This window comes from Procambarus clarkii, chromosome 11 (assembly GCF_040958095.1).
Source record: "Procambarus clarkii isolate CNS0578487 chromosome 11, FALCON_Pclarkii_2.0, whole genome shotgun sequence".
Lineage (NCBI taxonomy): Eukaryota > Metazoa > Arthropoda > Malacostraca > Decapoda > Cambaridae > Procambarus > Procambarus clarkii.
This window is the reverse complement of record NC_091160.1, coordinates 34,757,934-34,771,524: the sequence shown is the minus strand read 5'-3', so window position 1 is coordinate 34,771,524 and position 13,591 is coordinate 34,757,934. Positions and strand designations below refer to the sequence as shown.

The 13,591-nt window shown below is 37.1% G+C and overlaps 1 protein-coding gene across 4 annotated transcripts in view; it reads right to left on the bottom strand.

Annotated features, from left to right (window-relative positions):
* LOC123758265 (uncharacterized) overlaps positions 1 to 13,591 on the bottom strand; it is a 16,389-nt gene extending 2,798 nt beyond the window's left edge. Inside the window, exons 1-8 of one of the 4 annotated variants that reach the window (XM_045742435.2) lie at positions 13,555 to 13,591; positions 10,574 to 10,660; positions 9,108 to 9,228; positions 6,449 to 6,525; positions 5,475 to 5,545; positions 5,059 to 5,170; positions 4,168 to 4,340; positions 773 to 846 (exon numbers count right to left, since the gene is read on the bottom strand). In XM_045742435.2, the coding sequence (XP_045598391.2) occupies positions 773 to 846; positions 4,168 to 4,340; positions 5,059 to 5,170; positions 5,475 to 5,545; positions 6,449 to 6,525; positions 9,108 to 9,228; positions 10,574 to 10,623 (678 nt within the window). In that variant the 5' untranslated portion in view covers positions 10,624 to 10,660; positions 13,555 to 13,591. Of the gene's footprint in view, positions 1 to 772; positions 847 to 4,167; positions 4,341 to 5,058; positions 5,171 to 5,474; positions 5,546 to 6,448; positions 6,526 to 9,107; positions 9,229 to 10,573; positions 10,661 to 12,935; positions 13,369 to 13,448 lie in introns of those variants that run through there. The other 3 variants (XM_069322561.1, XM_069322563.1, XM_069322564.1) reach the window with 3 other exon arrangements.

Sequence of the window (13,591 nt, the reverse complement as noted above, 5' to 3'; positions counted from 1 at the left end):
AAAATATATTGTACAAAATCACTTTCTAAAGACTAAACCATATGCACCATAAGACGAGGAGACGACGACGTTTTGGTCTGTCCTGGACCATTATCAAGCTGCCCATTATCACAATCGACTTGATAATGGTCCAGAACGGACTGAAACGTCGTCATCTCATCTTCTGGTGTGTGATTTAATCTTCACATCTTCAGCCACGTTAATGTGACTCATCGTCTGCATGCTAGTAAAGCGCATTTCGTTGTATTATGTATGCATGTAACAAACTTTACCGTGTAATTAATTCACTTCTCACAGCTAGTACCGAGTATATCATTGGGTCTTCAAGCTAACATCCAACGAGGGATGAACAGAAAAGACCCAGCAACAGAGCAAAACCATTCCCTGGCCAATGCCTGGGAATAATGGTATCACCTGTGTTGTGTACTGCATTATGCCTAGTTAAGGTTGATGCTGTTGCCCCTTGTGTGGTAATCTAAATTAATATATGCCTTTTGGATTGTCCTTAGAAAATTAAAGATTGGTGCACACAATACAATTTTTTTTTTTTTATTTTTATTTTTTTACAGGAAGGTACAATGGGTTTGTGAGAGTACATAATACCCTGTATAGGTATTTATATATTCTTGCAAAGCCACTAACATGCATAGCATATAACACACACACATATATATATACTGTATATATAACTACTGTATATATATATACACACACACACAAGTACCCTCATCACAACAACCTTGTATATAACAGTTTCCATTAGATACATTACCTTAACCAGTCTATTCATAGGAACATTAAGTAATGACTTGGTGGCTATGTTCTTAACTTTAGTTGAACTACAACCTGTGAAAAGGAAATATTTATTAACAATATTTTCTTTTGTTATTGCTAGTCACACCACCTTTCTGGAGCAAAATTACTTTACTCTACAATAATTACTAAACTTTTTTTCATCTTACTCATACAGGTCCTAGCACACACTGCAAACATACAGCATTATCTTGAGGTTATCTTGAGGTGATTTCGGGGCTTAGTGTCCCCGCGGCCCGGTCCTCAACCAGGCCTCCACCCCCAGGAAGCAGCCCGTGACAGCTGACTAACTCCCTGGTACCCATTTACTGCTAGGTAACAGGGGCATCAGGGTGAAAGAAACTCTGCCCATTGTTTCTCGCCGGCGCCCGGGATCGAACCCGGCCTTCTACTATGATTAATTTTTACAATTGACAAAAGACAATCCGCTGTGGGAAATTGCTCTCCAGTCAAGCTGTATAATCCATGCCTGGGCCACCAGAATTCATATGGTTGGAGACTACAGATTTAGCAGCTGGTCACTGTCTAGCAGAGTTGGAAGTCTCATGGTTTGTGAAGGCCTGCATGCACCCCACTCCCCATTATGTGTCACGAGTTCTTCCCCGGGTATTTTAAGCTATAGTAGTTCTTCCACGATGCTTCAATAGGTGGACTATTCTGCAAGTTTATTCTTTAGAAGAAAAGTAATGTCATACCTGTACTGCATTTAACCATTGTACTACGCAGAGTGCCCTAAAGCGCTCTGAGAGTTGTGCTTTTTTTTTTTTTTTTTTTTTTAATTAGGCTATATTTTAATATTTTTTTAATGTTTTCACCACAGTTTTGAAATGAAAATGGTTGAGTTTGGAAACGTTTTCACATTAACTTCACCTGAACATTTATAAAAACAACAAAAATGTTCTTAACAATTGCATTATGAAGTTTTTGCCGAAACCAGGTGCGCAGTGCGGGGGTTAACATTGGTATACAATACTTAAGAGTTGCCATTTTTATGCAGCATGTTAGCACAAACATTAATTATAGGCAAAAAGTCCATTTGTGGCTGACTGCTAACAAACCCAAATTCCAAGACTGTCAAATTTCAAAATTCAACTGGAAAAGATTATCAAGGCAAATGGGGGAGACCTTCGACAAGCTGCCAGCTTCCTGTCCTCGTCGAAGCCACTAGTGTCAGTGGCCCTCAGGTAAATACTTTTAAAAACTTACCCTTAACATTGATATAACATTTTACATATTGTCTGTAACAAGTCCACTAATCAGACTTAAATATTAACAATACCCAAAATAAGAGAGTACAGTAGATGGGAAATTCCTCACAGTTCAGAGCCAACAAGCTGAATTTCCATTGCCACAAGCAAAAAATAAAAAAAAAGTTTCTAAAACAGTAGGCATTCTTTCTAAAATCAGATACCACGTAGATACCATCCCATCCCAAATCCATATCCTGACCCTTTCCAAGTGCTATATAGTCGTAATGGCTTGGCACTTTCCTCTTGACAATTCCCTTCATTTATCTATCTCACCTATGATCTCTGTGACTGGGGACCTACAACTCAAAATTATCTTTGACCCCCCTCATGACCCAGCATAGCAATTAGAAGACAGACAAACTCCAGTCCCAGCAGCACACTGCTCTCGTACATCTTTGAATGTGTTAAATATCATTGCATATCCTCTCATACTTTGAAGGGTCCCAGTAGTAGTCTCTGATTCATCCTCGAATCATAATCAGGAAGACCGGGTTCGAGTCATGGGGACAGAAATGGTTGGGCGTGTTTGCTATCAACTAATACACCTGTTCACCTAACAGTAAATAGGTACCCAGGAGTTAGCTTGAATAGGGTTGCATTCTGGGGAGGGTCAGTAGTTTCACCTTTGGCCAGGGATGGGGGGGGGACCTTGATATGAGCCTAACATGTATATACACACTGGGTGCCTGTCCCTGACACAATGATTTATTTATAAAGTTATTAATTGCAATCTGTACTGTATCTATAAAACACTCCATTGCAATGCTACTCCTGACCTTAATTCTTCCTCTGTGCATATCATTACTATATTTTTACAATATTTTATTTTATTTATATATACAAGTGTCCTTACGTTCTTGTAAAGCCACTAGCATGCATAGTGTTTCGAGCAGGTTCTTAATCTTGATTTTCCCTGGAATACTAGTATGACCCGCTAAATTGTTTATCAACCAGGTACCCATTCACTGCTGGGTGAACAGAGGCTACAGTTAAGGATTGCGACCTGGTCAATTCTCCCTGGCCAGGATATGAACCCAGGCCAAATTAATCACAAAGCGCAGGGCAAGTGGCATACCACTGTGCCACGGGGACTGCCTGTGGCACAGTCATATACTGTATGACTGACCTGACTGATTGCACTGCACAATTCAAGCCAGTATGCATGATTTAGAGTACAGTGCTGCTCAAGATTTAAAAGTCCCGTAGGTACATGGGGCTCGCAACAGCCGTCACAGGGCTCGGTAAACACACTCATTTTGAAAAAAAATCATGACACCATTTCTGGGTGTGAAGGCCTCAGTACTGAGTAGCCAAAGCTGGCACATACAGCACAAGCCAACAACATTGCTGTTCAGCTTGTGCCCACAGTATCACTTTAAATTTATGAAATATATATGAAACTGCTATTATTTTGCAAGGATAGTAATCAGAGAAGAGCCTGAATGTAATAAAAACTATGTACAAGGTTCAGAAATCCACAAACACAATGCTAGTTATGATGTTCACAGCAGGAGGCAGACGTTCACAGCACACAGCTGAGGTTTCATGCATCAATGCATCATGACCTTGTGCTCCTATAGAAAATAAAGTCTAGCAAAAAATTATTCATATTCAAGGATTTACTGACCAGGATGTTTTTGTACCAGGCACAACTCTGCCTAGTGCAGTATAAGAGTTCTTTGATCTCAACAGCCATCCATTATAACTTCATCCCTCATTTGACTCCAGGTCATTTTAAAGTTTGTGTGTATTGTCTGATTGTGGACAATGACCATGATTAATCCTACATTTGTATAGCCGATTATGCTGAAGCCATTCAATTGAAGTTTCGAACATTACGATATTAGCTGTGGCAATCCCAGTTCTCCACTTAATCAAAGGATTTGCAACATCCCTTTTTTATTAAAACTGGAATGGTACTTGAGAACGTACTAAAGTACAAGGTAACTAAAAGGTTTATTTCCTTACATATACATTTCAAAGTTTACAAATCAAAAGAAATTTGTCAAAGAATGCTTTGTAAATTTAGCATTGATAATCAATGCAACTGTTTATTTTTAACATGTACTGTATCCATTACAGGCCTTACTAAAAATGTACAAACCGAGAATCCTTCGCGACACTTTACGAGGCAGTATAGCCAAAATTTCCCGGAGTGCTGCGACCTTTGCTTCTCCTCCACAACTGAGCAGCCACAGCCGGAACAGCAAGATACTCCACCACACATCTTCCTCACTGTCAGGGTTTACACCAGTCAGGTAACCTTTCACAACTTCCCTGTGGAGTGTCATCTTGCATTTAAACTAATTTCTTGAACTATCAAGGAATGACTGACTGCTCTAAACCGAATAACTAAATATAAATTTCTAACAATTATTTGATTATTATTTTGATGACGTTAAAATTTATAATATTAAGCATCTCTCTATAAAGTTACTCAAGTCCAGGTAAATAAAAGGTAAATCTTCCTGGCTTCTAAAAAAAAATCTACCAATTTTGGTTACACGTTCCTTAAACCTAGATGAACAACTTCCTATAGAAATGAACTGCTACAATAGTAGAAAAAATTCCTCATGAATATTACTGAATTTACGGTTCTCTTTAATTAAAACTTTTAACACTAAAGTGGAAACAAGTATTACACACGAGGACATTCAATATCTATTAACCTAAAAATTACCATTTATTTCAATTGTAACCTGGACATGAATGATTACAATTTAAGTTTGATATAGTTTCTTAACCACAATACAGGATGAATGTGTCCTCCCCCCTCATATTACAGGAGGAATTTCAGAGACACCCCCATTACAGCAGGAATTTCAGAGACACACGTTACAGGAGGAGAGAGAACAAGTGTATACTGAAGATATAATACTTAAATTCTATTCCACAATATTGCAAAACATAGTCAACAACTTTGCATGGAAATGATAAAAGTCTGAAATTATGAATAATTTAATGATTCATAATTTACATGAATACAGCAACATACCTGGCAATGGTGCCAAACACTTGTGCTTGACATATGTACGACAACCCTTGGCCCTCTGTGATGATGGCACCCGCCCTAAGTGCCACCATGGCTATCAGCTTGCCTTGATTACCTAGGGGGGAAAAGTTCAAGACATTACCTAGAAGGAAAAGTCCAAGACATTACCTAGGGAAAGTTCCAGACATTACCTAGGGGGAAAGTCCAAGACATTACCAAGGGGGAAAAGTCCAAGACAATAAAACCTGTCTCAATCTCCATGCAACCAGTCCTTCAGCTACCCTCAAAGACATGTCATTCTCATACTATTTTCTGAAATTTTACTCAACAAAATTATGTTTTTAATGGAAGAAATTAGCATTTTATTTCAAAATATTAACCGATAGTAATGCAAGAATCAAAATGTGTTTGCATCTTACCCAAGATACCATGTAGAAGTTTCAAGTCGTCTTCAAGTGCACTTTCAACCAATTTGACATATTTTACTTTTCTGTTAAGATAAAAAAAAATAAGTATTACCATTAATAAAATATTAAAATGTAAAATATTACTAAAAATGTAAAACTAAATACAGTACAACTATAATAATAAATAGTAATAATAATAATAATAAATAAATAACATTATGTCCGAAACACTGCATTCAATTACTATTGTGCCAATGAAATTGAATTCTTTATAATGTTTGATTTCATAGTAATAAATTATTTATTTAATTATTCAGAGATGGAATGAAAAATTAATTAACATGGTGTTAACCTCATCAATTTTTAAACTTTGAAATAATTAGGATACAAAACTATCTTAGCTTCTTAAACATTCATTACTCTAAACATCAGCAGGAATTAGCATCCCATGTTTATTACCAAATATTTTTTCAATCTGTAAGATTTTCAATTCAGGACCTTATTAAAAATTCCAAAAGTCATTCATTAAACTTTTAAAACTTCCCATTCTGAACTATTATGATAATGTACAAGTGTACTTGGACTATTATCGGTACACTGAAAATGCCACCAGTGCATATATTGCCACCACACCAGTGTTGCCGGCATGGAGTGTTGCACGCCAACACACCAGCAACGCTGGTGTGTTGGCGTTTAATCATCTTGGGTAATTACATCATAGGTGTTCCTGTATGTGTTATTTTTATATCCGATATGATACAAAACTTAAGTGACCACGTACTAGTGACTTTAGCACTGCTCAGCTATCTGAGACACTCGGTGAGCATGATCTAGCTCCTTATACCCCCCACCGCCTGATTTATATGTGCATTATTACACCAGTATGTACAATATTTTATGAACAATCTTAATACTTCACAATTATAGTTATGAAGTATCAAGATCCATTTTTCAAAGGCAAAAAATCCAGAATTGATTCATCATACCTTGAGGCTATGACAATGAGCTTAAGGAAATGAATTGACATAGAAATCAGTGCTTCTTGCCTGGTAGTAAGCCAATCCTGTAAATATACAAAAGATAATAGCAATGACAAACTTAAAGCAAAATTTACATGAAATAATAACTTGCATGTTAACAAAAAAGAATTGATCATTTCAAAACAACACAGAATGGTAGAAATAAGTGTTAAATCATTATATCATAGATAATCATCAATGCATATTAACACTTTCGCGTTCCACAGACTGAATAATTCGTCATTTATTTTTCTACTGAATGTGTTCCAACGACGCAATACTGCGTCACTCATTACAATATTTTTTAAAAATTTAAATTTTATCAGATCAATCTGGTAGTGGTTTTAAAATAAGCGCCTTTAGATTGCACACAATTTGATACCAAAATCAAAGATATAACATGAAACTTGATGTCCAAACACTTGAAATATTATAAATAGGTCTATGGTCTGAATATTAAAATATTTGTTAAAATTCTATTTATTGTCCTATTATCTTGGGACTTGTTTTAAAATGTGCGCCTTTTTATTGCGAACAATTTGATACCAAAATGAAAGATGTAACACAAATATTTATGTCAGAACACTGGAAAGATATAAATAAATTTGTGATGATTAGCGTCCAGAATTAAAATATTTGTTAAAAATCCAGTTATTGCTCTATTATTCTGGGACTAGTTTTAAAATAATCGCCTTTTTATTGCGAACAATTTGATACCAAAACGAGCGACGGAGCACGAAATTTGATGTTATCAAATTGAACGAGTTGAACATTAGGTTGCAATGTACAAAATGGTGCTCTTTCATGGGTAACTTTAGGCTTTTCTGCGGGGAGGCACTCCAGCCTTTTGTACATTTTATTCATACACATCTGTAGGGAATTTAATTGCGAACACAATGATACCAAAATGAGCGACGTAGCACGAGAATTAAGGTAAAAAAATGGAACGAGAATGCACATGTTACTGATTTTGTGCGTTTTTGCCGACTTTACGCTTTGCTGTTGGGAGTCACGCTAGGCTTTTGGACATTATATTTATACACACCTGTAGAGAATTTAATTGCGAACACAATGATACCAGAATGAGCGACGTAGCGCGAGAATTAAGGTGAGAAAACTGGAACGAGTATACACATTTGAGTGTCACCGCGCGCTTACCCGCACGGAGGGGCCACGATCCCCCTGTCAACCGCGAGTTTCCACGGAGCGCGAAAGTGTTAAAGTATTTGTACAATGGCATTTCATAACATTGTAATAAACTATCGGATGACACATGCTCTTTGGACACCTATGGACCGAGACCCAACAAAAACCCTACTACAGTATGTCCACTGTCCAAGAGTGGCCAGTCATTCTGACAACTAAGGCAGTAGATGTTGGTGCAAGGAGTGGCTGGGGGTGTCGGGAGTGGATGAGTGCGGGGTGTTAGGAGTGGATGAGGGTGTGGGGGTTGGTATGCAAGTGAGAGTATCTGTGTGTGGGTGTTTGCATGTGGGGTGCAAGTATCTGTCTAGGTGTCAACTCACTGGTGTCAGTAGGTGTTAGCAGTTGGGAATGGGTGTCTGGAGCGGGTGTCAATGAAAGTGTGGGCATTAGACATCGACCCTCAATGATTAGAAGCCCGAGACTATATCAGTAGTCTCTAAATGCTATTTCCATGACTTACAAATGACAAGAGACATATAGTTATTTACATTTCATTTGCAATTGTCAACAGAAAATGCCCATGTTGGCCCTTAGTTGAGCCATATATCCTCCCCATGCATATCTGGAGCAAATAAAAGAATCTTTAAACAACAACAACAACAAAATGTAGGAATCACAGTAATGTAAAGAAGCTTCAAACTGACAGCTTGTGCTTCTACCCAGATGTGAATATGTCACACGTTGCAGACGACGCGTCACAATAATGTGGCTGAGGAAGTGATGCCCAAACCACAACTCAAAAGATGAAGAAGCGACAACATTTCCGCACAACTTGATAATGGTCCAGGACGAACCAAAACGTTTTCACTTCGTCATCTTCCGAGTTGCGGTTTGGTCATGTCACACATTCATAGGTAGCTGGAGGCTGTACACGTTTCATTATCCTTAAATGTCTCAAAAGGGATATTTTAAAGATCCCTGTGGCTATGGTGCCCACTTATCTTGCTTAACTGCACAATCCTGGTCATGAATGTGGATCCTACCTAAGGGAGCAACTAATTGTGAAAGTTCAAAACTTTAGGTGGAAAAAATTAAAGATCTGATAGAAAAAATGATTAAACTGTATTTAAAAATAATAAATGATTGAAAGTGTGTAACAAATTTATTCGCCCCTCATTCCTGTCTACTGTCACTACAGGTGTTGCTCACATCCATTCTACACTCTCAAGCAACCACCTTAAATACTCAAGCAATACTTCCTTGCCGCTCTGCATGCTTTTATCTGATGGAAACAAACAAAATTGCGCAATTATTATATCACATCATAATATGCTTAGAGCTTACTATAATATTCAGTCATGGTTGCTCTCTCTGACAGGGACGTCCCAGTAATAGGGAGGGATAGAACCAATGTCTCTACATCTGTAGCCTCATTACAGAGTGACTTTCATGAAGGAGTACAAAGCAGCACTGTACTAACCTGTAACAGGCTGTTGCTGCTAGCAGTTGGCAAGCTTTTTAACAATTCTCTCACTGTTCTCACTATGACCCAACGATCCTGTCTCCTAATAGAAGCACTCTCCTCAAAACATGTTAAGAGCCTGCAAAAAAAGATTTATTTACTTAAATTTATATAAAAGCAGACATAATAGTAATGGAGAAACTTACAATGCTGTAGTGCTTAAATAAAGGCAAATGAAAGACCAAATTTATCTTTAATTGTATTAAAAACAAATTTTCAGACGTAACCTATATCCTTTCTCAAGGGGCTGTACACAATATTCTGCAGAATATTGTATACAGTACAAGATAAAAACATCAATGACACCTCATTTGTCTTAAATTTTTGTTTGTGCCTGAATTGTTATGCCCCACAAGCAAGATCTTGCATTTTTCAATATTAAAAAGCATTTGCTAGCCTTCTGACTGACTATTTGTGGAGTTCATATAGATATCTTCTCTTTGTAAATCCTCAATATCATTTTCACTTCCAACTTTACCATAACCCTCAAGTGCCATCTGTAAATGTGATTTAGTTTGCAATATCATCATATTTGTTATTGATGCATATGACTAAACAGGACTGGTCCCAAAATAGACCCTTGCAGTACTCCACTCACCACATCTCTCTGGTCAGACTCGTTTCTGCTTAGCACAATCCTTTTTCTTCTGTGTTTTAATCATTAATTTATAAATCCTAGTATCCTATTTATTCCATAAGCCTGTCCTCAAGACTTTTCATGCATTCTGTATTCCTTTCATTCACAAGTTGAGAATGGGGTGCATAATAAACTAACCAATGCAACAATCAAATCAACATGTTTACCAAACAGATTCTGATAATCAAACCATTGCGAAAAAGTCTTATAGCTAAACAATATTTTTATTACTAGTACCCTGTACTTTAATGTTCCCTATTTTACACAAAAACTTTATTACGTTATTAAACTTTATTAATAGTTAATTTATTAGTAAATTATAGTACAGCTATTATAAAATTAATAATTCTTTAGATTCAGGCACAATCTTCACTATATAACAATAATTTTCAATTAAAAATTTTATTACAAGTTTTAAGAAAGCTTCTGAACAAATTATCCAAGTACAGTACTGTATTTAACTATCACATACATTCTCCACATAGATAACTACTTTATTACACAACTAAAGTCAGTAGTACATTGCCATATTGTATTTAACATACAACCAAAAGCATTAAGTTAGGATACATTATTCAATGCAATTCTCAAATTAGTCCTTAAAAAGCACAGCATGTTATTTACCCGATTTTACCTGTTATTAAACCGTTATTATCTCACAGGGTTTACTTCCTAAATGGTGCAAAGTTTATGAATATAACAAATTACCTTGGTCAATTAACGAACATTTCTGTAATAAACGTAAATGTTCTTATACTCGTACATTATCTTGACGGATCTATCATACCTATGAAGTTGATGGAAGTTCTGCTCGCACTTCTTTGAAGGATCCCCCATCTTCACTCCTTACTTCCACCTTGTCAGTCATCCAACACTGAGGAATATCAAATTAAGTTACCATCTTAAAAAAAAAAAAAAAACACAATGTTCCATTTAATTACTCTTAAATGCTTCTGTTACACTACTTAAACATTGGCCATTCTAGTTGATAAAAGTATTAAATTCTTCTAAATTTGTAAATGTAAGCGTAAACTTAGATTTAGATTTTTGATTCAGGTAAGGTTCATACATTGAAGATGACTTGCAAACATAGTTGAATTTAAGGAGAGCTATTACATACAATACCTAAAGCCACTAGTACGCATAGCGTTTCGGGCAAGGTGGGGAGGAACACTTAGACTAAAACTTAATAGTAATTGAGCTTAAGGTATAAATTGTGTTGAAAAAAATCAATAAAAATGGGGGGAACATGGCAGAAAATAGCCAACATACAAGTTGGTCAACAAACAGCATTGTTTAAAATAGTAAGACATGGGTTGACATTTAGGGATAAGATAGGTTACATGGAGTTTATTAGGTAGTATTTAGTTTTTATTTTAAAACTGGTTGAGAGAGGTGCAGCCTTTGACATGATTGGGAAGATTATTCTACATTCTGGGTCCCTTGATTTGTAGAGCATTTCTAGTTTGATCAAGTCGTACTCTTGAAATATCAAATAGGTATTTGTTTCTGGTATGGTGCCCATGGGTTCTGTTACAACCTTCTAAGAAGCTTTTAAGGTCAACCTTCTAAGAAGCTTTTAAGGCTTTTAAGGTCAATCTTAAAAGCTTTTAAGCTTTTAAGATTGACATTACAGTTCAGAGTTTTAAATATATAGAGTACACATGAGAGGATGTGCAGTGACTTTATATCTAACATATTCAGAGATTTGAGAAAGGGTACAGAGTGATGTCTGGGGCCAGAGTTAGATATTGTTCTAATAGCAGCTTTGTGTTGAGTAATTAGAGGACGTAAATGATTTTGGGTAGTAGAACCCCAAGCACAAACATCAGATGAGATAAGGATAGATGAGAGAGTAATAAAGAGTCACCAGGGCAGGGCGAGGTACAAAATATCTGAGCTTAGAAAGAATGCTAATAGTTTTAGAAACTTTTTTTTGTTATATTGAGAATGTGTCCCTGAAAGTTCAGCTTGTTATTGATGAAGATACCAAGGAATTTACCATCAACTTTGTTACTAATTTGGATATTGTTGATTCTGAGATTAATTTCATTTGAGGATTTATTACTAAAGAAAATATAGAAAGTTTTGTCAATGTTAAGGGTGAGTTTGTTAGCAGTTAGCCAAAGATGGACTTTATTTAGTCCAGTATTCACTGTGACATTTAGAGCAAGAGGGACAGGGCTGGAGAAAATGAAGGGTGTGTCATCAGCAAATAAGATTGGTTTGAGGTGTTGTAAGGCATTTGGAAGGTCATTAATGTAGATGAGAAAGAGGAGAGGGCCAAGTATGCTGCCCTGAGGAACACCAATGTTTATGGGTAGGGTGGGAGAATTGGAATTATTCACAGAAACATACTGGAGCCTGTCAGTAAGGTAAGACTGAAGGTATTGCAGGAAGTGACCTCTGACTCCATAATGATGCAATTTAAGAAAGTTTTGGTGGTTGATAGTGTCAAAAGCCTTTCGTAGGTCCACAAACAACCCAACAGGGAACTCATTTTTATCAAGAGCTTTATGTATCAAGTTAATCATACTAATCAGTGCATTGTTACTGCTTTTATTGGGCCTGAAACCATATTGGCAAGAGTTAAGTATATTGTGTTTGGCTAGATAAGAGTAAAGCTGCATGTAGATTAGCTTTTCAAATATTTTTGACAAGGTTGGCAGAATTGATATACTGTAGGTCTGTAATTCTTGACATCAGTGAGATCACCACATTTATGGACTGGGGTTACTCTCGCTGTGTTGATGATAAAAGTGTTGAAAAATGATGATAAATAAATAGATGATAAACTGTTGATAAAAGGGCAGCCAATATCAGTGTTCACATTAGTTTTGTTTAGTTCATTTATTATGCACCCCATACCCATGTTATGGGCAGTGGTGGAAAGGGTTACAGAGGCACATAATGGGCTCAAGGACTGAACACCACAATGTGGGTTCTCTCCTTAAATGTACCTGTCAATTAAATCTGCAGTCATTCCTGAAACTGTATTAGCCCATGAAATAATATGGGTTTACATTCCCAATTGGCTTTCTTCTCGACTCACAATCTGGAGTCCCGGGTTCGATTCCCAGGCAGGAAGGAAATGGTTGGGCACGATTTCTCTCACTAATACCACCATTTGCCAAGCGGTCAATAGGTACCTGGAAGTTAACTGTTGTGAGGTTGCATCGTGGGAAAGGTCAGCAGGTTCACCTTTGGGGACCTTAACACCAACCTACAGTACATGTATATTCACAGGCTGCATGTCCCCAACAAAACAATTATCGAGATGCATTGGTGGGAGGACTATTGAGGTGAAGAGAAGACACCTGATGACGGTAAACTGTGCCCAACTGTTTCTACCGGTACAGCGTCCCTCAAGTTGTGCGGTCGGGACGCAGACCACTGCGCTACACGACCCGTGCTGCCCTACAACTCTCCGTCACAAGCCACAGAATATATCCATAGACATATATACTACACCCGTCAATTACAAATGACAAACCGCACACTTCCTGTCACTAAAACATGCTCCAGCTGGCCCTAATATATACACGAACCCAACATACCCACCCCAGTATAGGCCTAGACGACTCAAACTTGCCAGACATAACAAAAATAACACTTCCACAAGTATCTAAGACAATAAGTAATTACTAAAACAAGGCGCCAACCCTGGAAGGCTATATAGCACTTGTTTAGATAGTAATTTGTTAATATATCAAGGTAAATACAGCGAGATAAGGCGGGCTGGAGGCCAGAAAGTCAGCTGGTGTTTACCTTCGTCAGTGACCACCCGCCACCACGCTGCCAACTC